The 23,709-nt window shown below is 41.3% G+C and overlaps 5 protein-coding genes, 1 long non-coding RNA gene and 1 other non-coding gene across 16 annotated transcripts; 5 read left to right on the top strand and 2 right to left on the bottom strand.

The window, feature by feature from the left end:
* The first annotated feature begins 80 nt into the window (after positions 1-80).
* Positions 81-4,049, top strand: LOC116195411 (sucrose-phosphatase 1-like). 3 transcript variants are annotated; one of them, XM_031524584.1, is made up of 9 exons: positions 81-406; positions 1,029-1,105; positions 1,196-1,495; positions 1,664-1,765; positions 1,963-2,157; positions 2,245-2,535; positions 2,774-2,960; positions 3,477-3,523; positions 3,626-4,030. In XM_031524584.1, exons 1-9 carry the CDS (start codon positions 127-129, stop codon positions 3,719-3,721), a joined length of 1,575 nt encoding a protein of 524 aa, XP_031380444.1. In that variant the 5' UTR covers positions 81-126; the 3' UTR covers positions 3,722-4,030. The 3 variants fall into 3 exon arrangements, with proteins under 3 accessions (XP_031380444.1, XP_031380445.1, XP_031380446.1); XM_031524585.1 differs by having other exon boundaries at positions 221-497; XM_031524586.1 differs by lacking the exon at positions 81-406 and adding an exon at positions 908-932 and having other exon boundaries at positions 3,626-4,049.
* On the bottom strand, positions 239-866 carry LOC116195412. Its single transcript, XR_004154638.1, has 2 exons — positions 644-866; positions 239-566 (listed from the first exon to the last, which is right to left on the bottom strand). It is a non-coding gene; the product is annotated as an uncharacterized LOC116195412 (long non-coding RNA).
* A 340-nt stretch (positions 4,050-4,389) lies between the features above and the next one.
* On the bottom strand, positions 4,390-4,461 carry TRNAC-GCA. Its single transcript has one exon. It is a non-coding gene; the product is annotated as a tRNA-Cys (tRNA).
* Positions 4,462-5,283: 822 nt separating this feature from the next.
* On the top strand, positions 5,284-5,970 carry LOC116195408. Its single transcript, XM_031524579.1, has 2 exons — positions 5,284-5,601; positions 5,689-5,970. The coding sequence occupies exons 1-2, from the start codon at positions 5,469-5,471 to the stop codon at positions 5,907-5,909; spliced, it is 354 nt and encodes a 117-aa protein (XP_031380439.1). The 5' UTR covers positions 5,284-5,468; the 3' UTR covers positions 5,910-5,970.
* Positions 5,971-9,325: 3,355 nt separating this feature from the next.
* On the top strand, positions 9,326-10,865 carry LOC116195406. Its single transcript, XM_031524578.1, has one exon. The coding sequence runs from the start codon at positions 10,229-10,231 to the stop codon at positions 10,718-10,720; it is 492 nt and encodes a 163-aa protein (XP_031380438.1). The 5' UTR covers positions 9,326-10,228; the 3' UTR covers positions 10,721-10,865.
* Positions 10,866-11,963: 1,098 nt separating this feature from the next.
* Positions 11,964-14,369, top strand: LOC116195405 (dihydroneopterin aldolase 1-like). 6 transcript variants are annotated; one of them, XM_031524577.1, is made up of 5 exons: positions 12,101-12,252; positions 12,345-12,456; positions 13,174-13,355; positions 13,633-13,933; positions 14,025-14,369. In XM_031524577.1, the coding sequence occupies exons 4-5, from the start codon at positions 13,731-13,733 to the stop codon at positions 14,233-14,235; spliced, it is 414 nt and encodes a 137-aa protein (XP_031380437.1). In that variant the 5' UTR covers positions 12,101-12,252; positions 12,345-12,456; positions 13,174-13,355; positions 13,633-13,730; the 3' UTR covers positions 14,236-14,369. The 6 variants fall into 6 exon arrangements, with proteins under 6 accessions (XP_031380433.1, XP_031380432.1, XP_031380437.1 ...); XM_031524576.1 differs by lacking the exon at positions 12,101-12,252 and having other exon boundaries at positions 12,264-12,456; positions 13,638-13,933; XM_031524575.1 differs by lacking the exon at positions 12,101-12,252 and having other exon boundaries at positions 12,264-12,456.
* A 3,211-nt stretch (positions 14,370-17,580) lies between these two features.
* On the top strand, positions 17,581-21,616 carry LOC116195404 (E3 ubiquitin-protein ligase RHF2A-like). 3 transcript variants are annotated; one of them, XM_031524570.1, is made up of 10 exons: positions 17,581-17,723; positions 17,816-17,926; positions 18,668-18,817; positions 19,062-19,108; positions 19,207-19,269; positions 19,347-19,455; positions 19,568-19,941; positions 20,199-20,306; positions 20,403-20,775; positions 21,281-21,616. In XM_031524570.1, the coding sequence occupies exons 2-9, from the start codon at positions 17,912-17,914 to the stop codon at positions 20,719-20,721; spliced, it is 1,185 nt and encodes a 394-aa protein (XP_031380430.1). In that variant the 5' UTR covers positions 17,581-17,723; positions 17,816-17,911; the 3' UTR covers positions 20,722-20,775; positions 21,281-21,616. The 3 variants fall into 3 exon arrangements, with proteins under 3 accessions (XP_031380430.1, XP_031380428.1, XP_031380431.1); XM_031524568.1 differs by lacking the exon at positions 17,581-17,723 and having other exon boundaries at positions 17,730-17,926; XM_031524571.1 differs by lacking the exon at positions 17,581-17,723 and having other exon boundaries at positions 17,730-17,926; positions 21,096-21,616.
* The last annotated feature ends 2,093 nt before the right edge of the window (positions 21,617-23,709 follow it).

The raw sequence follows: 23,709 nt of genomic DNA, 5'->3' as shown, positions 1-23,709 counted from the left end.
CCCGCGATGCTGTGCCCGGGCCGGTACGTGCTAGGGCCATAGGCTATCGATAAAACCCGATTATTGATAAGGAACTGGAGGGCAAACGTCTTTCAATTAGTGCAACTAGAAGCAGCAAAAGCAACAATGGTAGTGGTCCTGACCGTGCCGAACTCCCCGCGGCTCGGCTTTCCCGTATATATATATACACATGAGGATAGAGTCCGACGGTTTTTGAGATGGGGAGTTGATTGTCGTCGTTTCCGTTTGTCGTGGGGGCGGTGGGTATTGGGAGACGCGCCAAGGAATGAGGATCGGGTTCCCAATCAGCTAACTGATCGCAGGGCCACACAACCGAATCTCATCACTCTCCTCTCGACACGTCGCCACCCGCCACCTCTCCTCTCGCCTTCTCCATCATCATCAGGTGACCTCCCGCTGCTGCCAGTCTGATTGCTTCCTCCATTGGAGTGGCTGGCTGTTCGATCTCGTTTCAGTCTTGTGCATGCAATCCGCCGGTAATTTCTTGTTGGATCGAATTTGGCTGAGTCGGGTACCTCCGTTTGCTTGTCTGAGTTTCGATTTAGCTTAGAGCAGGAGACAGGTGTGAGTTCGAAATGAAACTGAAATGAAGGGTCGGGGGTCGGTCCAATTTTCGACGTACCTTGTTCTTTCTTCCTGTTGATTAGCCTTCTGTCGGTTTCAACTGTTGTTGCTCTTTCATGTCGGATTGAATTGTCGGAAATGATCTCCTGGCGAAATCCTCTGTCAGATGCATTCGTCTGTGGTTTTTCACTTAGACGTCACTATAATGATGGAGGAATTTACTGATAATTCCATATAATCATCTTCAATCTTCTTTCTTTAGCTCCTGACCTCTTTCAAGCTCTGATTTTGCTCGGCGAAGTATCGTGACTGTGAGAGTATTTTCACGTTTATAATGTCTATTATCGGTGAGACAGCCCAAATTGAACATCCAGTATCATCCTGTGGAGCTATGGTGTTCTGATGAGGAAGTTTATATGTTTTACTTTGGTTTTCTTCTGAAGGTTGCTATAGAGTAACCATGGATCGGCTCGAAACTTCTGCCCGGCTAATGATAGTTTCTGACCTTGACCATACAATGGTATGTGATTTTGTTTTGCTTAAAAGGTTTTGATTCTTATTAACTCAATGCCGAGAGTTTTCATCTGATCTGAATCATTTCTCCTTGCAGGTTGATCATCATGATCCCGAGAACCTCTCGCTTCTCAGGTTCAATGCTTTATGGGAGTCCAGCTACCGCCATGATTCCCTGCTTGTTTTCTCGACCGGCAGGTCACCCACACTTTACAAGCAGCTGAGGAAAGAGAAGCCGATGTTAAGTCCTGATATAACCATAATGTCTGTTGGGACTGAGATAACGTATGGCGTTTCGATGGTGCCAGATGAGGGATGGGTTGAAGTTTTAAATCAGAGATGGGACAGAAATATAGTCGTAGAAGAGACAAGCAAATTTCCTGAACTTAAGCTTCAGGTATGGTTTGCTATTGAAGGCTTTCTCACTGTTGATTTTTCAGTTTGGCTGCCTACTGTGATAGAAGAATTTCTCGATACAAGAATTGCTGATATCATTGATTTAATTTTACTAAAATAAACATGTTAGCGTATGCCATTGCCTAATCGAGTACATGTGACATTGTAGTCAGAAACAGAGCAACGACCCCACAAGGTCAGCTTCTATGTCGACAAAGACAATGCCCAGGAAGTGACAAAGGCACTTTCAGAGAAACTAGCTAATCGTGGGGTAAGCATTTCGAACTCAAAAAAAAAAAAGAGGAGATATTTCTGCCCATGTACGTGTAGCTTATTTTTTTTCAGCCCAGCAAGTTTTCCATTTATTACATCTGACATAATTAGAGAGTCTCTTTGATATCTTGCTCCTCATTCATCTCCTTTAGTCACCTTTATAACAGGTGCTACTTTTACATATTTTTCTGTCAGTTGGATGTGAAAATAATTTACAGTGGAGGGATGGATCTGGATATCTTACCACAAGGTGCTGGGAAAGGACAGGCTCTGGCCTACTTGCTCCAGAAGTTTAAGGAAGAAGGGAAGCCTCCAAAGAATACTCTAGTCTGTGGTGACTCGGGAAATGATGCTGAACTCTTCAGCATTCCAGAAGTACATGGAGTAATGGTTAGTATTTTCTAGTTTTATCTCCTGATGCTATCTGAAACCATACAATTACTGTGATGTTCATATTATCTATATGGTTCTATGCAGGTTAGCAATGCTCAAGAGGAATTGCTGCAATGGCATGCTGAGAATGCCAAAAATATTCCTAAGATAATCCATGCTTCAGAGAGGTGCGCAGGTGGAATCATACAGGCCATTGGTCATTTTGGTCTAGGTCCTAATACATCTCCAAGGGATGTTGCAGAGACTGCAGACAGTCATCTGGAAGATGCTGGTCCTGCTCATGAGGTCGTAAAATTCAACTTGTTCTATGAGAGATGGAGACGTGCCGAGGTTGAACACTGCGAGACTTACATTGCAAGTCTGAAAGCATCTTGTGTATGTCCATCATCTTGCCATCGCCAATCGTATAGACTCATAGCATTTGAAGTTTATCATCTTGCCATCACCTATATATTAGCGTTTCTCCTAATCTGTTAATTAGCATTCTTGGTTTGAAATAATAAATAGATAAGGAAAAGAATGGAAGGAAGATGAGGGTTTTAGAACTTTTCAGATTTCTTGCATTTTGATGGTTCGCTGGTTAATCTCTTGATATTTGCTTGTACTTGGGCAGCATCCTGCGGGTTCTTTTGTACATCCATCGGGTGTTGAGCAACGTCTGCATGAAAGCATAAGTGCAATGAAAAAAATCTATGGGGACCGACAGGGGAAACAGTATCGAGTTTGGGTGGATCGTGTCTTACCATCTAAAATCAGTTCAGACACATGGCTAGTGAAGTTCGTCAAGTGGGAATTACTCGGTAAGCTCATATAATTCCCTCCCCCTCTCTCATATCATGCAAATTAAGCTAATCATCTTACATTTTTATTTATTCATATTACTTGATGCATTCCATATTATTAGTTATAGTGCAAACCTTGTCAATAGATTTTAGGTTTAGTGAGTCTGTGATCTTAATTTTATTTTTCAAGGGGTGTCGTTGTGAGAGCTCTCTAAGTGCGGAAGTCATCATGAAGGAGGCTACATTGTTCTGAGATGAAATACCTATGGTTTTCTGGACTGATGCGTTGTCTTGGATATATGACTGCTTCTATTTCTATTGAGGTTGATTGCTGTATATTATAATTAGTATCCATGCAAAAGCCAAGCAATCCGTGCGAACTTTACCTGAGAAACTACACGCACTACTCTGATCCTTTATCTTGCGAGAAATTCAGAAAGCTGTAATTGTCATTGTCGCGTTGTTAGTTATAGTCGATTTGCATTTTCCTGACACCCGATACTTTCTGTTGACTTCTCCTTTTAAATTCCAAAGGTGAAGAGCAGCAAAGTTGTATCTGCACTGCAGTGTTGACATTTGAGGTACGGCATTCCATCATAATGCTAAAGATTAAGCCATGCGAATAAACTCTATTTGTATTGATGGAAATCATAATGCTTGGTTCCGGGCCATTTTGACTGTAGGTGGTTAATGGCTTGCACCTCTACACGTGGGCGCATTTGCACGAAACATGGTCAGAGGGATCAGGAGCCAAAGACAACGGGATGTGGCTCCTCTAAAGAGAATAACCCCGGAGGCGCAAAGCTCCCAAGAAAGCCACATCTTATTTCATCTCGATTTAAAAGCATTGATTACTCATTTACTCTTAGGATTCGACTTCGCAACGCTGGAGAACAGACATTTGTATGCAGGTTCATTTCAGCGGTAATAAGATGAAGATACCAAATTACATATGATAGAGATTTTTCGGCTTTTGTGTTTCATCTTTGTTGCCGAATGTGGCTGGCAGGCCCGGCGATTTATTGAACTGGTTCTTTAATGGGGAGTGAGATGGAAACTTCCTGTGAGAAGGAAACTGTTGTCGTGAATAATATGTTTCTTCTACCTCATTTTATCTCCGTTACGGGTATAATAGCTAACACTAGGCTATAATAATTATCGGACGGAAAGGGAATTTCCGAGCAATCAACTGTATTTGGGCACGCCTTATTGCCCCCATTGTTTATCATTTCTGTATCGTCTCTCCTACACCAAGTGAACGGCTGGTAGGAGTATGAGGGAATGGGGGCTTAGAGAATGAAATATTGCAATCAATCTCAATTTGATTCCTCCACCTCGGCTTCCAAACTATCAGGAACGAAAGAGGTCATTAGATTATGGACTCTGGAGTAGTGAATGGATGGGCAATTTGTGAAATTGATAGAAAAAGTTTTTTTAAAAAAAAAAAAGGGCCCAACTGGGATCGAACCGGTGACCTCTTGATCTGCAGTCAAATGCTCTACCACTGAGCTATGGACCCCCTTTTTGTTTGGTTTTTGATCTTTAATGATTTAGTACCGATTAAGTCGAGAGAGGCCAAGAGGAATTATGGTTGCATAGCATGGGGCCTGCGACAGAGAATCAGCCTCTACCCATTAGTCAGTTCAGTGTCTCGGAGTCAGACCAAAAGGATAATCTTCAGTCCAGTCGCCGCAATTAATACAAATTATTACTATTATCAAACAATGTATATAATGCTAATTAATGATCAGCGAATAAGCCTTTGCTCTGCTAGCTAGCTAGGACACCTATGGCCTCCTAACACAATCCATGACTATCGTCATCCTTCGCCCCGTCATTTTCTTCGTGACCACCACCACACTATCACTGAAATGGCAGCATCATCCGGCGGAAGCTGGCCGCAGAGATTCTTGAGCTTCCTCTTCATCCTCGTCGCGTACTCCTGATCCTTGCCTGCCCGAAAAGCATTCATTAACAAGTTAGGATGCGTTCAAGATATTGTGGTTCGAATAATGAACTGAAGGTACATACATATATCCTTACAACCAATATAAACTTGACATAGCTCGGGCTTGCCACCTTCCAATATACGACGGCTTTAATTAGTTTAGGATCTACCTTAGGCACAACGAGAAAATCGTTAAAGAAATTGGACCCCCCCTGAATTGGTGAGACCTAAAAATAGTGAAAGAAGGTTGACTGTCTTTTCTTCCTGGTCAAAGGACACAAACGAATATAGTTACTCGCCAGTTAACCTGCTTACGGGAAAGAGGTTAAATAGATGGTTATTTTTACCAATTTCCCTTCTGCTGGTTGTTTGTTCGTTCGTTCGTTCGGCTGATAGATTGATGGAGGCCTCTCCTTCCATTTCCTTGTTTTTCAACGTCCCTTGAGAATCAAGCCCCTCAGGCATTCATCCATCCATCCATTCCCTCCCTTCGGATTGCCTCGTATCATGTATTTATACGAGTCTTAATTGCCGGTTCCGAGACGGGGAGAGAAAGAGACGGAAACACGCGGGAAGGGATGGATCATTCGCCCGATGGAGTCAGCCTGATGGCTGTCTGTGCGGTCTCCGGGAGCGTAGCTCTTCTGGCAGTTCAAGCATACAAGCGCCTCTTATCGGATTTCATGAAGAGGATGGAACAAGAACTCGGTGGTACAGAAAACGTTCCCATGTTAATTTTTTAACGTATTGCATGAATTCCTGGTTCAAATACTCACATAGGTACGGATGTCTATACAGGTTCTGGGAAATCTGAAATTAGTAGAAGGCCGAGGGTTCGTTTCACAGATGATACGATCATGCCATTACCAGATGAGGCGGAATATTGCGGCGCCAAACAAGCTAAAGGCGACCGCAGTAGAACCGAGCAGACGATGCCCGTAAATCGACAAGTCTTGTACAGAGGGATACTGCAATATAGGAACTTTAGGGGGCATCACGTATCATCAGATTCCTTCTAATTATGTAATTTAATCTGCCCAATGTACCATTCTCGAGAAACATTGATAAAATTTCACCATTAAGAAAGTAGAAACTCTTCTTTTCCCTTTGCTTTAATTATTCTGATAATGCCACCGGAAAAAAAATATTCTGAAAATAAAATTGACCGGAGATTAATTATGTGCTGAAGATGGTTAATTAAAGGATTTCAATTGTCCATATGATTTTTTTTTTGGTGTGCAATATGGTATTTGAGTTAAACAGACCCCAACTAATTCAGTTTGAGTCGGATCAATCTATTTTGACAAACGAGGTTTACAGAAAATCAAGACGATGATAACTCTTGAATCTTTATTGATATAATCCCTAATAGGTGATGAAACCAGGACCCCGTTGGCATTCGCTCTCTCGGTCTACGTGGGACATTTTTTTTTTTCCATGTATACCGTGACTTCCAAATGCATATTAGGTCCCCACTAATCAAATTCAAATCTAATCAGTTTACTAAGAAATAAAACTCTTTCAAATGGAGATTTTCTACGTTCTACGGGGCACAATTTTACATATCACTCTCGTCTCAATGCAAGAACTGAACGAATGAATTTCACCCTTAAAAAAAAAAAAAAAAAAGGTACGAGCACGACGTGACGTGGCAGTGGGGGGAAGAAGACAAGAGCAGTCACTTTACCACGACCGGCAACTTCAACTATTGCTCATCTTCTCTGACTCAGTTTTGACTGTACGAGAGTGGGGGGGGGGGGGGGGGGGGGGGGGGGGGCACACTAGGTTTTGTGTTTGGACGGACAGTCGACAGACATTGATTAACAGACACGAGAAAAACACAGTGGGCGGGGCGGCCCGCCCGAATAGCACCATTTATCAACAACCCACATGTGCATGTTTTGGGCCTTTCCGTCTCCTCACGGGCCCTCCCCAGCAGCTACATTGGCCCACCTTACTTATGGATTAGCTCGAACTTTGTCTTTTTCTTCTTCTTCTTCTTCTTCTTTTTTTTTAAACAAAATTTGAGAAATCATATGTAAATTTCTTTAAGACGCCGTAATTTTAGGTCGGGAGCATCAGCTCCTCCTCGATTCATCTCGGTGTGAAATCATTCTAACCGAGCTTCGGGAGGCTTTATGTTGTCTAGTGCATGCAGCTTCCAAGTTCCATCTCCCCCATAAAAAAAAAAAAAAAGACTCCATCTAAAAATCCAACTAATTCAAAAATCACTCACAATAGCAAATTGTTGTTTACAGAATATCCAAAATCATTAAATAGATGTGAGTGAATTTTTAAAAATTAGGAAAATTTTTAGGCACCTATTTGAGAGGACTGCACCGAAAGATGAGTTAGCCTTTGGCGGTGGAATAGTTAACACCCGTATCAATATTGATTTGCTCGTGTCCAAAATACACATAATAAATATATCTTACTAGCCTACGTGTACACATACATATATATATATAGATATATATTCATTTCTAATAAGACTACCTGATATATTTTTGAAAAGCACACGAACTTTCATGTTGGGGGCATAAACCCCGCATTCGAAAAGTCCAACCGGTAACCATCAAAGACCATAATTCAACTTGTCCATTTATAAGGGTCATAAGCTACGTGGTAAAGGAGAAATGTTCGGCCCCTTCTTATTCTCATTACATGAACCTATATAATGTTACGTTACCTCCTAAGACACACCACCCTAGATAAAATTCTCTCAATCTCACCATATATCTGAGGGCTGACTTAATCATCGGAAGAGAAATCTGGTAACACCTCCTGACCTCCCTTCCTTGCAAGCACCCGGAGCCAAAATCACTCGTGGACACAACCTGACACTTGAAAGATTGTGGACTTTTTTCTCACCAACACTTCGCATACAATTTTCTATCTTATGTTTCATATGAAGGAATTTTGTTTGCGTGTGTTCCTTGTTCACGTTTTCAATGATTATTGTCATCATATGATTATATATGAAACTTATAAGTCTGAGTCATACATGTCCGTATGCTTTGATAAGTTGTATCACGGAACGCAACAACTTCAGATAAAAACATGTATACAACTATCAAAAGAAGAATTATCAGGGTTTCTAATGACAAATTGACAAAAACTTATGAAATATACTATATGCATCGGCGCCCCACGCTCCAGTAGAGTCCAGAAAGATGACGGGCTTCGTGCTTCAACTTGTTACACGATAACTTTTACGAACTAATATGATTTTCTTTTTTGGGAAATTGACGCTTATTGTGTAAAGTTACATTTAACAAATGATTGATGATCTAGACCTTCAATCATCTTAAATACATTATTATATATGGGATATATAAAGAATGAAATTAGCCGAAAGGACAAGCTCATGATCCTCAACTCCATTTAAAAAAAAAAATTCACGATCCTCAAGAATATCATTATTTTATATATTTTTATTATTAAAGGGCCCCACATGGATTCAAGTAGCTTTACGGGAAACCCAAGGGCTGCTAATCCAATCTCAAGAGGTTTGATTTAGTGATTAATGTGTGCCTAAGTTTGTACTCGAATCCGGATTCGAATCCCTTTGAAATCACCGGAACACTTATGGCGTGATTAATCGTTTTGTGCGTCGCCGGGAGATCACAGAGTCCCAAAAATTAGTCGCGCGAACCCAGGACACCCTGGATTAACAAAAAAAAAAAAGGCTGCTAATCCTTTGTAACCGAAAGGCTGCTAATCCTTCACGGCTGCTTATTCTATGAACTTATTTGGACTGATTTCAGAGGTATCACTTGTTGGGATTTTACTTGATTCTGACCAAAGTGACCAATGAACCAAATTTCGGATTAGGTGAATTCCATTCCATTCTCATACCGAACATCCCAACAGAGGCATTATTTTCCAAGAATTAAAATGAGAGCATTGTGATTAAGGGTGTTAGGTAAGTGTATTTTCCATATGAAGAAAAACCAGATTGGTCATCAACTAATGACCGATTCGTCTCCTTTCTTCTGATGGTTAGACTTAACTGCACTATTGGCTAGTTAATGACCCACATTAATGGTTGATCAAGACGTTTTTCCATTATTTCTTGAAAAAACAAGATTGGGGAAAATTTGAAAATTCTTATCAACGGGACCGAATAAATTTTGCAAAGAAGCTCCCGCCCCACTTACTAAAAGGAATTCTTTGATGATCCTATCGAATACTGTAAATTTTTCTTTTTCTTCTCTTATTCGTCTTCAGTGATACAATGAAATACTTTGAGTGAATTTCAAAACAGTCGAGGTCAACCATGGAATTTGGGGTTTTATTCCCTTCAACTTTGTCAGCCGAAGACCATCAATTTCGTGATTTCGGCATTTCATGCCTAAATTATAAAATTCATTTATTAATTGTTTAATAAATGCTATTGGTATAGAGGAAGAGAGGTAGGAGTTCATCTCATCCACAGGCAACCGAGAGACATCCCCTTCCCCCTTTCGTCGTCTCCTTCCTCTGCACTGCAGTCTGTGTACTATCTAACCATTGATTGCTATTTGACCCTCCCTCTCTCCAGCCCGCCCTTTCTCTCTCTAGCACCCCTTTTTTCATTTTCTCGCTAGATGTTTCCTTCTGCTGCGTCTTCTGGCAGTTCAAAGTTTCTTGCTTTAACCATGGAAGGAAGATGATGGTGATGATGACAGCAATTACACTCTCCCATTTCTTCTATCCACCGCTCTCTCTTCATTCCTTCTCTTTATATTTCACTCTCTCTCTCTCTCTCTCTTAACCCATAACAGCTCTCTCCCTCTGTGTAATTGACTGTTTGAGGAATTCAATTCCTTCCCATAATTTCAGGAAATCCCGACTATAGAAAACGAGAAAAACCAGACCAGACCCTCCTCGATTTGATCCCGAAGCTTCAGCTCACCATTAAATTCGGAAAATACAGAGCATAGTCACCGAGCTCGCCTCTCTGTCCTCCCTCTCACGGATCCCCCGCTTTCGGGTGGCTCCGACCATATTCATATTCCCAACCGGCGGAGGAGAGAAACACCCCCCCCCAAAAAAAAAAAAAAGAAAAGAAAAGCGTCCCAGGTTTTCTTCTTCGTCGTCGTTGTCTTCTTCGTAGTCTTTTTTTTTTTTTCCCCACCACCACCAGCCATGGCGGCCCGCTCCCTTCTCTGACCAATCCCCGCGGGCTCCGCCTCTCCGCGGTGGTGGCTGGGGATACCCGACCGACCCGTCTTGTCAATTTTGATGCACGAGAACCGAAGACGAGACAACCGGGGAGAGACCTTTTTTCCCGAAAGGGTCAGAGGAGGAGGAGGAACGAAAGGAGATTTTTTCTTTTTTTGGCTGATCCTTTCAAATGACGAGGCAGATAGTCCTGCGAGGGGCTTCGTCGGTGAGCCGGCGGCAGCCGCTGCTGAAGGCGAAGTCCACCTCGTCGTCGTGCTCGTCCGTAAGATTCGCGGAGGTAGCTGGGGGGACGACGGCTGAGTGCGCTGCGATCTGGTGCTGCTGCCCCTGCGGGATCATGAACCTGATCGTGCTGGCGGTGTACAAGGTGCCGGCGGGGTTGTGCCGGCGGGCGCTGAGGAGGAAGCGGCGGCAGCGGCTGATCAAGCAGGGGCTGCTGTCCCCTAAGGGGTCTCGGCTCTCGTCGAGGTTCGAGGAGAGGGAGGATGCTCTGGTCCACCCGATCACCCTCAGCGACCTCCTGGAAGCCAACAAGTCCGCCCGGGAGGTGGAGATGGAAGTGGCCCAGCTCGAGAAGGAGATGTGGGAGCGCTTCTATGGGACCGGCTTCTGGAGGAGCCCTTCTCAGAGAGAGCAAAACTACTCGATCGGATCGAATTGACCCCGATGACGGCAACGACGAACAGAGGACAGTAATTGAATGATTGTTGAATTTTTTTTTTTTCTGGACGAGAATGTAAAGAACCAAAATGATTGAGATTGAAGTTCACTTGGGATTTGTAGTATAATGTCTCTTCTTTCACTCATCTTGGAAACTCAACTCGAGATTCCTCATCGGCTTGATTTCGATCAGTACAGGACCGGATCATCCCGTCATAGTCTCGGCTGTGCTCCTCCGGTAAAGATTTAAGCAAGTAAATACTATTAAGTGTCCGATCACCCGACCGTCGCAATGCTTGGTTAGCTAGTGTTGGACAATGATCCTATTCATTTGCTTCGATCGGGGGCATTTCAAAGGATTATGTTCGATAAACCGACCAAGGATCAAGAATAATCAGTAGTTTACACTTTACAGGAAAGCTAGCTCCCTTGCGATACCAAAAGAACGGGACTTGATTTTGACCCATATCCATGATTACATCACACTCCACGAATCCCTTACCCGATGCATAGCTACAATCAATTGCAGCGGGCCTACAAGGGAATATTTGAAGGAGACGGACAAAAATCTTTCAGCTTTACTGATGGAAAAAGGGTTTTTCAATTCACTTCACCTCTGTCCGTTCTGGATTTGTCGGGAAGTCGTCTGTTGTCGGATCAGTAGTCAGAGAGAGAGGGTCGCTCTCTCAAATTGTTATGGTGAAGGAACAGGGGAAGTTGAGGACGGGCACATCTCGAGTTGTGGTGTCGGGCTAGCAGGTCCGATGGGATATCCGAAGATGAACGGAGGACATGCTGTTTGCATTACGGCGGAGGCGGGCCATCGGGGTCGGGCATTTGTTGCCGTCCCGTGCCTTTTCGGGTGGCCCTACCTAAGTAGATGGTCACAAAATCGGATTTCCTGCCGCATCCTTCAATTCATCCCGGCATCTATGATCCCATGGACACCATTCTCGCAAGTCGAATGGCTCAGTGGGGGAACCGGAGAACATTGACGTGATCAAGCATGTCAACATCAATAATGCGTCAATTTGGCACTGAATATGTCAACGATCACTGAGCTCATTCCCTTGAAATTATCTTCCAATTTAAGATCAAACTATCACCGACGTACATTCTAAGGCATTGCGCACTTTCTATCGGATTAAGAAATCGCTTGGATCTGGAGTTTCGGGTTTTTTGAAACGAAACTCGGAAAAGGCATTACACTACATCGCGAGGCTAAGCCCAAACTCTTTTTGGATAGCTCTTGTACAATCATGCCTTATGAGTCGAACTGGCCACATAACAAAGAAGGTAGGGTTAAAAGGGCAGGTCGTATCATTGATAGCCGCAGGCCCGCCAACTTGACCATCCATACGAAGGCCCCGTCAAATTGGGCTGAAACCCGCCATCATCAACATCGGCATTCATCATCATCTGATGCTCTGCTCTGTGTTCAGTTTTCCAACACACGCACACACACTAAAGACCATAGAAAAAAGAGGAAATGGCACAAACCAACCAAAAAACAAACCCACCCCATAATTAAAGGTAAAGCTTTTACATATCCCCCTCCCTCTTTATTCTCTTTCCCTCCTCTCATCTCTGTTTTGATCAACACCGTCTCTCCATCTGAATTCTAGGGTTTCCATTTCCCTGTTTTAATGGGTCCCTAGCAGTGTCCTCCATCTGCGCAGGATTGGATTCCCCCCTGCAAGCCCATCTTCAGGAGCTTTCCCAATGTCTTCAATGGAGGTATTGTATATTCTGTATCCCGTTGCCATCAATATCCGAATTCTTCAGCTCTCTTGATGTTTTCAGGTCCATTCTCCATCAGGGTTGATTTATTTGGTCATTCATTTCCTTTTCCCTTTGCTCTTTTTTTTTTTTTTTGGTGTATTCTACAAGCTTGGGTAATGGATCTCTGATTAAAAGTATCAGATTCATGAAAAAGCGTCTTTTTTCTCCCAATCATATGTGATTTACTGTTGTTCTTGGATAGATATTCAGTCATCATATTACATATTGGATTAAAATCGTGAGATTCATTGGCATATGAAATGCAAATTGCTGATAATTATTACAAAAATGAGAAATTTGAGATGTCAGAGTAAAATTTTGTCCCAAACGAGAGAGAAAGTTGGAAGTTTGAAATTGAAGCAGCTCTCTCTTTCTTGACCTGATCATCTATCGTGTAAAAAAAATTATGTAAAGCTTTCACAATATTTGCTGTTGTCTTTATGCGTGCTGTTTTCTTTTATGTGTGCATGTCAGACAACGTGGAGCTAAGATTGGATTGCTTACTGCACTGTTGCATTCTCGTGATAAACTGATGATGTCTTTCTATGTGAATGGCACTACCATATGAACTTCCCAAATTGTTCTTTTTTCATGATTTCGAGCATTCCGAAGATTATTAAGCATTGTAGACTCAGAAGTTCAGCTAATGTTTCGACTCGAAAAATCAAACAGGATCATACAAAGCATTAATGGTGATGAAGAGAGGAAGAAGTATGGGAAGATTCTAGTTCTGCATCAATGTTTAATGTTCGAATCCAAAAGTAACTGAGCCATCACTCATCGATCACCGAATCGGTTGGTCCCTGACTCATAGAAAGCATCACATAACCGCACGCACTCTTGTATTTCTTGAGGTAAGCTCTCGAGACTCTGATAGATACTTCGATCATCCGCGTTCCATCGCTTTCGGTCCGACCCAAACTGAACCCAAAAAAATAAAAAAAAAAAAATAAAATCCATCTCCCCGCTCACTACGTGTATAGTCTTGTTTGAGTTTGATATTCAGCCCATATGATGGGCCATGTACTGTACGGATGGGCCCATATAGAATGGGCTTGAGTTCGGCCCATCGCAGCAGCTACTGAGACTATCGGCTCTCTCGCTTTCCTGTCGGACCTGCCTCTCTCCCAGCTCAGCTCTGCAGACTCGAAGCGCAAACTCTTCCGCATCCGGCAATCGCTTCGCCGTCGCCCAGCTGAATTGACCCACTTTATTCTCATCGGAAAAGAATGGAAGATGACGGCGGGCCACGGCCGAGGGGCGACAAGTTGGTACTGAGGGGTCTGATGTTCCACGGGTTCCATGGCGCCAAGGAAGAGGAGAGGAAGCTGGGGCAGAAGTTCTTGGTGGACATCGACGCTTGGATGGATCTTCTTCCTGCCGGGAAGTCAGACTCCTTGTCCGACACCGTCAGCTACACAGACATCTACCGGTGAGCTCTTGTTTTTCTCATAGTAGACATTGTTGGGTGTGTTTGGGTTCTTGCCCAACGAGTAATGGTTGGAAGTGGGTAAAAATGGCAGAATAGCGAAACAAGTCTTGGAAGGGCCTCCCCACAATCTGCTCGAGTCAGTGGCGGAGCTCATCTCCTCTACCACTCTGTCCAAGTTCCCTCAGATATCCGCCATTCGGGTGAAGGTCGGAAAGCCCCATGTCGCAGTCCCCGGCCCTCTGGACTACTTGGGTGTCGAGATCACCAGACACCGAACCACCAGCAGCGGCAAGTCGAGCTAAGATTGGATTGCTTACTGCTTTGTTGCATTCTCGTGATAAACCGATGATGTCTTTCTATGTGAATGACACTACCATATGAATTTCCAAATTTGTTATTTTTTCATGTTTGCGAGCATTCCGAAGATTATTATGCATTGTAGACTCAGAAGTTCTGCTAATGTTTCCACTCGAAAAAATCAAACAGGATCATACAAAGCATTAATGGTGATGAAGAGACGAAGTATGGGAAGATTTTAGTTCTGCATCAATGTTTAATCTTCGAATCCAAACGTAACCGAGCCATCACTCGTCCATCACTGAATCAGTTGGTCCCTGACTCATAGAAAGCATCACATAACACTTGCTTTTCCGATAATAGTTATCATTTGGTTTAAAATTATTTCACCCGGTCAAATTATCATCAAATATCTGAACCGCCATGTATCTTTCCAGAACAGTAGATACGGATCCTGTCGGGAACATCCGATTTAACATAATATTAACAAATTTACAAAGAACATATAGATCCACAACTGAAAATGTATGTCCAGTTCGAGACCCTCCTGCCCCTCTCAAAGTATCGACAACACAGGTCAAACCATTGCCTCCCCCATTTACTTTGATGAGCACCCGAGCACCTTAAGAGCCTGCGACTGCAAACGCAAAGCATCTACTTCCTCAGCATGTCATATCTGAACAGATGCATAAACTCGTCATGTAAACCCAAACTAGATCAGATCTTTTGAGGAAGTGATAAAGTAGTAACAAAATCATAATAGCTTGCCGGTTACGATGGAATGAAGGATTCGGTTCTATCTCGCCAAACATGTAGTCAGAAGCATACATGAATCGGAGATTTAATAGATGAAACAAAAACAGGTCCTTATGCCTCTTGCTAAACAATGGAGATGAAAAGTTTAAAGGTAAATGTAAAGAGTACGAAAGCTGAAGATTAAAGTTATTCTACTACGGTGCGTTCGAGCAAGAAAAACTACTGCAACGAATTCCAGTTTGCGAGGGAATTCTCATTTGAATATAAATTTGGCAAAAACTCCACCTGGTTGTTATATTCAAGGTCCAATTAGAACATAACTTAATAATGATCTCAGTCATGCATAGGTTGTTTTACGAGTAATTTGGCACTGAATATGTCGACGACCACCGAACTCATTCCCTTGAAATTATCTTACAAGATAAGATCAAACAATCACCGACGTACATTCTAAGGCATTGCGCACTTTCTATCGGATTGAGAAATCGATTGGATCTGGAGTTTCGGGTTTTTTGAAACGAAACTCGCAAAAGGCATTGCACGACATCGCGAGGCTAAGCCCAAACTCTTTTTGGATTGCTCTTGTACAATCATACCTTATGAGTCGAACGGGCCACATAACAAAGAACGTAGGGTTAAAGGGGCAGGTCGCATCATTGATAGCCGCAGGCCCACCAACTTGACCATCCATACTAAGGCCCCTTCAAATGGGGCTGAAACCAGCCATTTCTCACATGTATACGTTTGTAAAGAAAAATCATCTCCATTCTCTATAGGCGATTTGATCAACATTGACGGGGTAAGAGCCATAATAAGAAGGTTGTTTTGATGGCTTATATGAGCATATGAGACGGTTTCTCGAAGAAGCACGCCGATTTTCCACGCTACGATACATCATATGGCAAGAAAGATCCTTTTTTCCCTATAAATTGATCTTCATTAGATGACACGAGTTTTTGTTGACATTTCAAATGGGCTGTCATTTTCCAAGAATAAGCGCGTCCCCAATAAGATTAGATTTTCCTAATGATCTTAAGTGCGATCCCTCTTGAGTCGCAGTCCTGACAAAAACATTTGATCATTTATCATAGTCGCAATTTGCGCAAAGCTACCGGCGGAGGAAACGATGGGATACCAATCTTGACCTATTGAGATTCATAAGATCGGTTTTGCCGACTCAACAACAGAGAATCGTGAAACAACTTTTGACTTGCCCGATGGGCTAACTTTGTCATATGCAGTTAATAATCCTTGTGTCCATGTTTAACCCTGATTCGAACATGTATGTGGATATGGTCGACGTTTCTGGTTGAATTAACAATAATCGGATCTTCGGGGAATTCCATGATTCTGGCTTTGTTTGTCCAAGTTTAGCTGGTGCAATTTGTTTATTATTGCAATTTATTTACTAACTAATTTTTTTCCCTTACAGCACAGCTTGCAGGGTGTGAAGGACATGACCTCAATTGTTGACTTTTTCTTCAGCAATTGTTGACCCGTAGGATAATAAGACATCCCTCTGAACTATATCCAATTTCTGTTGAACTCCCCTGTCATGCGGATGCGGAGGTGATTTGTTAATATTAGTTATCTTTCTTTTTTTTTGCTGAATATTAGTTATCTATAAACGAGAATAGCGTGTTCGATTATATTATCCTTACTAACATTCGTGAGGATTTTGTGATAACGGATAAGAAAAATGACTCGTAAAAAGACGAAATAGATATATGTAACGTGAAAGAAAATGGCGAGAAAGTAAAGAGAAAACGATTGATAATTAAAAATAATAATAATAATTCAGCTCATTAATTGTTTGATGTTATCAGTTAAATAATCAAACACATCATATTTAGAGGGCAGCAAATAAGTTGTTGGAGTCATCTCAAACATAGAATCCAATCTCTTTAATTTTGTGATTTATAACTTAATTGATATCTACTTTCAACACCCGCCTTAGGTGCTACATATATTATTGAATATCAGCTCTTAACAACTGCTCCGTATTCAAGCGAGAGGAATAAAGTGACCATGAGATGGCCATTACACTTTTCCATTTTCGTATTTTTACTTGTCTCATGTTTCACACTCGAATCTAAACTAAAGTGAAGCACACTTTTGATTGTCTCGATATTGGAGTTGTCGCGATATAAGCCCTCTCAAACACACGCTGATCTTAAAAAATCAACCCTCTGTCATACCATGTACAAGCTCCTTTTAATTACTATATATCGCATTAAAATCATCAAAATTCTTTTTTTCTAATTAATTTTTTGTTAGATAAAGAATTGTAAAGAGAATAAGAGCCGGCCAATGGTGAATATGAGACAGAAAGATGATAAGATGCTTCAATTATTCAAAGTGAGCTTTTGACGTGAGAGAGGAGAGGGAGAGGGAAGAGAAAATTTTAAATAATTTTATTTCATATAGCGTGTTGAAAAAAATTAATAAGAATATTTTAATAAAAAATAATTAATATTAAATTTTAAGTTTATGATTGGTGCTTCTTTCGGTAACGTGATGAGATGAAATTACCTAATAAATTCGAGAGAGAGAGAGAGAGAGAGTACAGATGGGTTGGACCCAACAACGACGACAACGTCGGCATCATCATCATCTGATGCTCTGCTCTGTGTTCAGTTTTCCAACACACACACACACACACACACACAAGGGACCATAGAAAAAAGAGGAAATGGCACAAGCCCAACAAACAAACAAACCCACCCCATAATTAAAGGTAAAGCTTTTACATATCCCCCTCCCTCTTTATTCTGCCTCCCTCCTCTCATCTCTGTTTTGATCGACACCGTCTCTCCATCTGAATTCTAGGGTTTCCATTTCCCTGTTTTAATGGGTCCCTAGCAGTGTACTCCATCTGCGCAGGATTGAATTCCCCCTGCAAGCCCATCCTCAGGAGCTTTCCCAATGTCTTCAATGGAGGTATTGTATATTCTGTATCCTGTCGCCATCAATATCCGAATTCTTCGGCTCTCTTGATGTTTTCAGGTCCATTCTCCATCAGGGTTGAGTTATGTGGTCATTCATTTCCTTTTTCCTGTGGTTCTTACCTGTATAATTGCCCTTTTTTTTTATTTTGGGTGTATTCTACAAGCTTGGGTAATGGATCTTTGATTAAAAGTATAAGATTCATGATAAAGCGTCCCTTTTCTCCCAATTATATGTGATTTACTGTTTTTCTTGGATAGATATTGGGTCATCATATTACATATTGGATTAAACTCGTGAGATTCATTGGCATGTGAAATGCAAATTGCTGATAATTACGACAAAAATGAAAAATTTGAGATGTCAGGGTAAAATTTTATCCCAAAAGAAAGAGAAAGTTTGAAGTTTGAAATGGTAGCAGCTCTCTCTTTCTTGTGAAATGTACCTTTTACATCGATGAATTCGCGGTAGCTTGCTGACCCGATCATCTATTGTGTGAAAAAAATTATGTAAAGCTTTTCACAATATTTGCTGTTATCTTTATGTGTGCATGTCAGACAATGTTGAGAGACTTCACCTGCTCTCAGAACTTTGAGACCTATTCTCAACTCAATTTTTCTGTACTGTTATTTATTTCACGACCTCTCGCAGCACAGTTTTTAACGTCTAAATTGCTCGATTCTGCGTTGATCGAGTCTTATACAATATATGGGTCGACTTTTGTTCGTTAAAAAGGTTCTGAAGATGGAGGAGACTCAGGATAACAAGAAAATTGATAACCACTTGAGTTCAGCAGCTGCTTTTGTGGAAGGAGGGATACAAGAAGCATGTGATGATGCTTGTAGCATTTGTCTGGAGGACTTTTGCGAAAGTGATCCTTCAACAGTAATTACATGTTCTTTTACTCGTTATCTTTAGTTTTATGTTTCCGAGATACCTGCATTCAATCTTTTAGTTATATTTGTATAAGCAATAATTGTATCTTCATTCAGGTGAGCTAAGTGCGTTGTTTCAACTAAAGTGAACAACATGCCTCGACTTTTCCATCAGAACTCTTTCATTGTTTATCTTTTCTGTTTTGTTTTCTGATACTTTAAATAGCATTTTAGATTCTCCATCTTCTTTTCAGGTGACTACTTGCAGGCACGAGTTTCATCTCCAATGCATTCTTGAGTGGTATCTCTCTCTCTCTCTCTCTCTCTATCTCTATCTCTCTCTCCCTCTCTCACTCCTCTTCACTAATTTGCAGATTAACCTCACTCTCTTATTGGCAGGTGTCAAAGAAGCTCTCAGTGTCCTATGTGTTGGCAGTCCATTCATCTGAAGGACCCTACCAGGTTTGCTTTCACTTCGTTCCAATTTTATCTGCCTAAAATTTACGTCTTTTGCCCTCAAGTAGTTGTTTGATATGCAGTCAGGAATTGCTCGAGGCAGTAGAGCGTGAGAGGAACATCCGACTCGCTCCACCGAGACATGCCACAATATTCCATCATCCCACTCTTGGCGATTTTGAGTTGCAGCATGTAGGAAATGATTTTATTTTGCGACTCAGTGATACTATTCATGTAATCTGACTATGAAACTGCACATATGTACTAGTTTGAGGGATTGTCTTTTGCAAATTTGTTAATACAGTTACCAGTTGGTGCAACTGATGCCGATCTCGAAGAGCGTATCATCCAGCACTTGGCGGCAGCTGCTGCTATGGGGCGAGCACACCACCATTTTGGCAGGAGGGATGGCCACAGGGGACGGCCTTCGAGTCATAATCGTCCTCATTTCCTGGTCTTGTCCGCTCATCCCAGCTCTCGTGAGGGTTCTGTGGCACTGTCGGGAGATGACCCTGAAGAACCTGTAGGTGTTTCTAGTCCGTCAATGCCCATTATATCATCCAGCAGGGACGGGTCATCGAGGCACATATCTGTTCAAGCCAATCAGATATCTTCTTCAATGTCTGGAGCTACCCTTGTGCCCCCTATGAGCAGACAAGGGATTGCTTTTGCTGATAGGTACGTGGAACCTATTTTGATATAATGTATTTTTGTATGTTTAGGAAGGATTAATTGCTGCAGGTTGTAATTGGATGGAAAGGATAAGATAAAATAGTTGGCATAAAACTGTCATAATTACAAGCGAGGAGAAAAGTTAAATGAAAATCTACTTGAAACTTAGCAGACGCCCAATTTCTTCAAATCTGTCCCTAGATGCTACCTTATCAATATTGCTATTTCTTCTATATTTATCAAATTGATTGTTGCTGTTGTAGGGGCTCCGTTGGCCACCATTCTCCACCAATACAAGACAGAGCGGGCCCTTCCGACTTTCAATCTTTTTCAGAATCTCTAAAATCTAAATGGAATGCAGTCTCTATGAAGTAAACTTCGAGACACGATTCTCTCAGATGGCATTGAAGTTTATCTTTTCTAATGACTGAGATTCTTATCCCTGTACTTTCTGAAAATAACTTCAGGTACAAGGAGTCGATTTCAAAGAGCACTAGAGGGTGGAGAGAGAAGTTCTTCGCTCGCAATACTTCGATGGGAGATCTCAGTCCTCAAGTCAGGAGAGAAGAGAATGAGGAAATTAATAGCATTACTTGTGGAATGGAGCGCCTCGAGGCTCGGGAAAACACCAGAGCTAGCATTACTCCGGAGTCATCTGATGACACTAGCAATGTTTCTGTTCTTGACACAATAAATCAGAGGAATGCTGAGAATCAGGGAAACATTCCGTTGACTGATGGCAACACATCAATATCCCACGCTGCTGCTGGTTCTCTCTCTAATTGAGTTGCTGGAAAGGTTTTAGCAATCACATCTATCCTCAGCATCTCATATCTGGAGGTGAGCCCAAAAATTCTTGTGCAATCTTTTTTGGCTTGCCATGCTGATATATTACTGGTAAAACAACTTATACGTGACTGAGATAATTATTAAGTTACGTTCTCATTGGACCTTTAATATAATAGGTGGAGTTTTTGCCAAATTTATATTCAAATGAGAATTCCCTCGCAAACTGGAATTTGTTGCGGTAGTTTTTGTTGCTCGAACAGCCCGTAGTTGAATAACTTAATCTTCAGCTTTTGTACTCGTTCCATTTAGCTTTAAACTTTTCATCTCCATTGTTTAGCAAGAGGCATAAGAACCTGTTTTTGTTTCATCAGGTTGTGCAAACAGAAATAGCTGGTGACAATAGATATCTATTATATCTGTGATTCATGTATGCTTCAGACTACACGTTTGGCGAGCTAGAACTAAATCCTCCATTCCATCGTACCCGGCAAGCTATTATGATTTTGTTACTCAATTATCACTTCCTCAAAATATCTGATCTAGTCTGGGTTTACAGGACAACTTTATGCATCTGTTCAGATATGACATCCTGGGGAAGTAGATGCTTTGCGTTTGCAAGGTGCTCGGGTGCTCATCAAAGTAAATGGGGGATGCAATGGTTTGACCTGTGTTGTCGATACTTTGAGAGGGGCAGGAGGGTCTCGAACTGGACATACATTTTCAGTTGTGGATCTATATGTTCTTTGTAAATTTGTTAATATTATGTTAAATCGGATGTTCCTGACAGGATCCGTATCTACTGTTCTGGAAAGATACATGGCGGTTCAGATATTTGATGATAATTTGACCGGGTGAAATAATTTTAAACCAAATGATAACTGTTATCGGAAAAGGAAGTGTTATGTGATGCTTTCTACGAGTCAGGGACCAACTGATTCAGTGATGGACGAGTGATGGCTCGGTTACGTTTGGATTCGAAGATTAAACATTGATGCAGAACTAAAATCTTCCCATACTTCTTCGTCTCTTCATCCCCATTAATGCTTTGTATGATCCTGTTTGATTTTTCAAGCGGAAACATTAGCAGAACTTTTGAGTCTACAATGCATAATAATCTTCGGAATGCTCGAAAGCATGAAAAAGGAACAATTTGGGAAATTCATATGGTAAAGACATCATCAGTTTATCACGAGAATGCAACAGTGCAGTAAGCAATCCAATCTTAGCTCGACTTGCCGCTGCTGGTGGTCCGGTGTCTGGTGATCTCGACACCCAAGTAGTCCAGAGGGCCGGGGACTGCGACATGGGGCTTTCCAACCTTCACCCGAATGGCGGATATCTGAGGGAACTTGGACAGAGTGGTAGAGGAGATGAGCTCCGCCACTGACTCGAGCAGATTGTGGGGAGGCCCTTCCAAGACTTGTTTCGCTATTCTGCCATTTTTACCCACTTCCAACCATTACTCCTTGGGCAAGAACCCAAACACGCCCAACAATGTCTACTATCAGAGTGTCGAGGGCTTACCTTAAGAAATACGAGAGTGCGTGCGGGGTCCACCATACGAAACTTAGACGGAAGCGTCCGAATCATGTAAAAGGTTAAAAATAAAGGGATTTTCCGTAGCTCGGAAGGGAAGCCCGACCCCGTCGCAGATCGCCCGGTATCTTTAGAAGGGGGTCAACTCAACTCAACTCAACTCAGTCGGGCGGTTCGTGCGGGGGCCAACACGATATTCATGTGCGTACCCGTTTGTCTAGGCCGATCGAAGCACACGAGGCTGGGAAAGGAAAAGGAAGAAAGGGCAAACATAATATCATGATTGCAATTACAGCGTGCTGCCACTTTCCTATTGTCGTGTTCAAAAGAGCAGGTCGATTGGGTTGGGACATTGTCTCTTGTCGAAACCGGACAATATTGGCGTCAATGGTTGGAGCTCCATTTGTCACCGCATATATTGGATTCCATTAAGGAACAGAATATATAAAACCAAACCTGCCAGCCTGTCGGCTACCAATATCTGATGAACTCCATCCACTATAAGAAAAGAAAATTATACATAAAAATCATTCGACAGATCATCGAATGAATTGACGAAAACAAAAAAAAAAAAAATAGAACTTTCCCATGCCATAAATGGAGAGGCAAACATGGTGGGAGAAGCCATAAGTAACAAAAGTGGCATTAGGATTTTTTCGGTAGGTAAGGTGGCATTAGGATTTTGTTGTCTGTAATCTTAGAAATCCCGAGATTTTGGGTCTGAAAGATGCTGCTCGACGTCTCTCGTTGGGCTTCCATCTGTTCCGTTCCCGTACGAGACGAAGCGACGTAATACTGATGTTGACCTTTGTTTCCTCTTCTTGGTTTCTATGTATTGGAATCTATCTATATATATATATATATATATATAAGTTGTATCCTCGTAATTAATAAAGTTAAAAAGGTAATTTTATATATATATATATATATATATAGTATAAGGTTATAAAGATAAATACTTAAATAAACAGTTTGTATATACAATTAGAATTAAATTAATAAATGCATATAAATTATTAAATGGTTAATAATTTTATTATACAAGCACATTCTTAATTTTCAAAAAAGTAATATAAAAATTTATATAAAAAAATACAATTTCTTGAAATAACATGAAATAAAAATATACTGATGTGCAATAGGCATGTTTAAATATTGAACACATTTGAAACAATAAAAGATAAATCTATCTATAAAGTAAGAATTAGCAATAAAAATTTATGATGATAGATCATTTGCACTTCTTTATTTTTAAACAAAATACATGAATATTATCTATTATATTTTTCTAAATAATATTATTTTCTTCATCCATATTTCGTAGTATAATTCATTTTTTAATAATCCTTAATTTGTTATTGTATGTACTAATGTGTGGATTGTTTCGATTTAAAAATATATATAACTTAATGAATATTTGATGAATTTATAAAAATTCATATAAAAATA

Source organism: Punica granatum, chromosome 2, assembly GCF_007655135.1.
Source record: "Punica granatum isolate Tunisia-2019 chromosome 2, ASM765513v2, whole genome shotgun sequence".
Lineage (NCBI taxonomy): Eukaryota > Viridiplantae > Streptophyta > Magnoliopsida > Myrtales > Lythraceae > Punica > Punica granatum.
The sequence above is the reverse complement of the archived record's forward strand: the minus strand, read 5'-3'. Positions and strand labels throughout refer to the sequence as shown.

Bases quoted from the DNA above. Each gene is read 5' to 3' on its own strand.
- LOC116195411 (XM_031524584.1), top strand. From the start codon at position 127: ATGGTAGTGGTCCTGACCGTGCCGAACTCCCCGCGGCTCGGCTTTCCC. The intron at 1,106-1,195 runs GTATGTGATTTT...TTCTCCTTGCAG, and splicing joins CTGACCTTGACCATACAATG to GTTGATCATCATGATCCCGA. The intron at 2,158-2,244 runs GTTAGTATTTTC...GGTTCTATGCAG, and splicing joins CAGAAGTACATGGAGTAATG to GTTAGCAATGCTCAAGAGGA.
- LOC116195408 (XM_031524579.1), top strand. From the start codon at position 5,469: ATGGATCATTCGCCCGATGGAGTCAGCCTGATGGCTGTCTGTGCGGTC. The intron at 5,602-5,688 runs GTACAGAAAACG...ATGTCTATACAG, and splicing joins GATGGAACAAGAACTCGGTG to GTTCTGGGAAATCTGAAATT.
- LOC116195406 (XM_031524578.1), top strand. From the start codon at position 10,229: ATGACGAGGCAGATAGTCCTGCGAGGGGCTTCGTCGGTGAGCCGGCGG.
- LOC116195405 (XM_031524572.1), top strand. From the start codon at position 11,979: ATGCCTTATGAGTCGAACTGGCCACATAACAAAGAAGGTAGGGTTAAA. The intron at 12,253-12,344 runs GTAAAGCTTTTA...TCTGAATTCTAG, and splicing joins AACCCACCCCATAATTAAAG to GGTTTCCATTTCCCTGTTTT. The intron at 12,457-13,173 runs GTATTGTATATT...AAAATCAAACAG, and splicing joins TCCCAATGTCTTCAATGGAG to GATCATACAAAGCATTAATG.
- LOC116195404 (XM_031524570.1), top strand. The intron at 19,270-19,346 runs GTTTGCTTTCAC...TTTGATATGCAG, and splicing joins CATCTGAAGGACCCTACCAG to TCAGGAATTGCTCGAGGCAG. The intron at 19,456-19,567 runs GTAGGAAATGAT...TTGTTAATACAG, and splicing joins GCGATTTTGAGTTGCAGCAT to TTACCAGTTGGTGCAACTGA.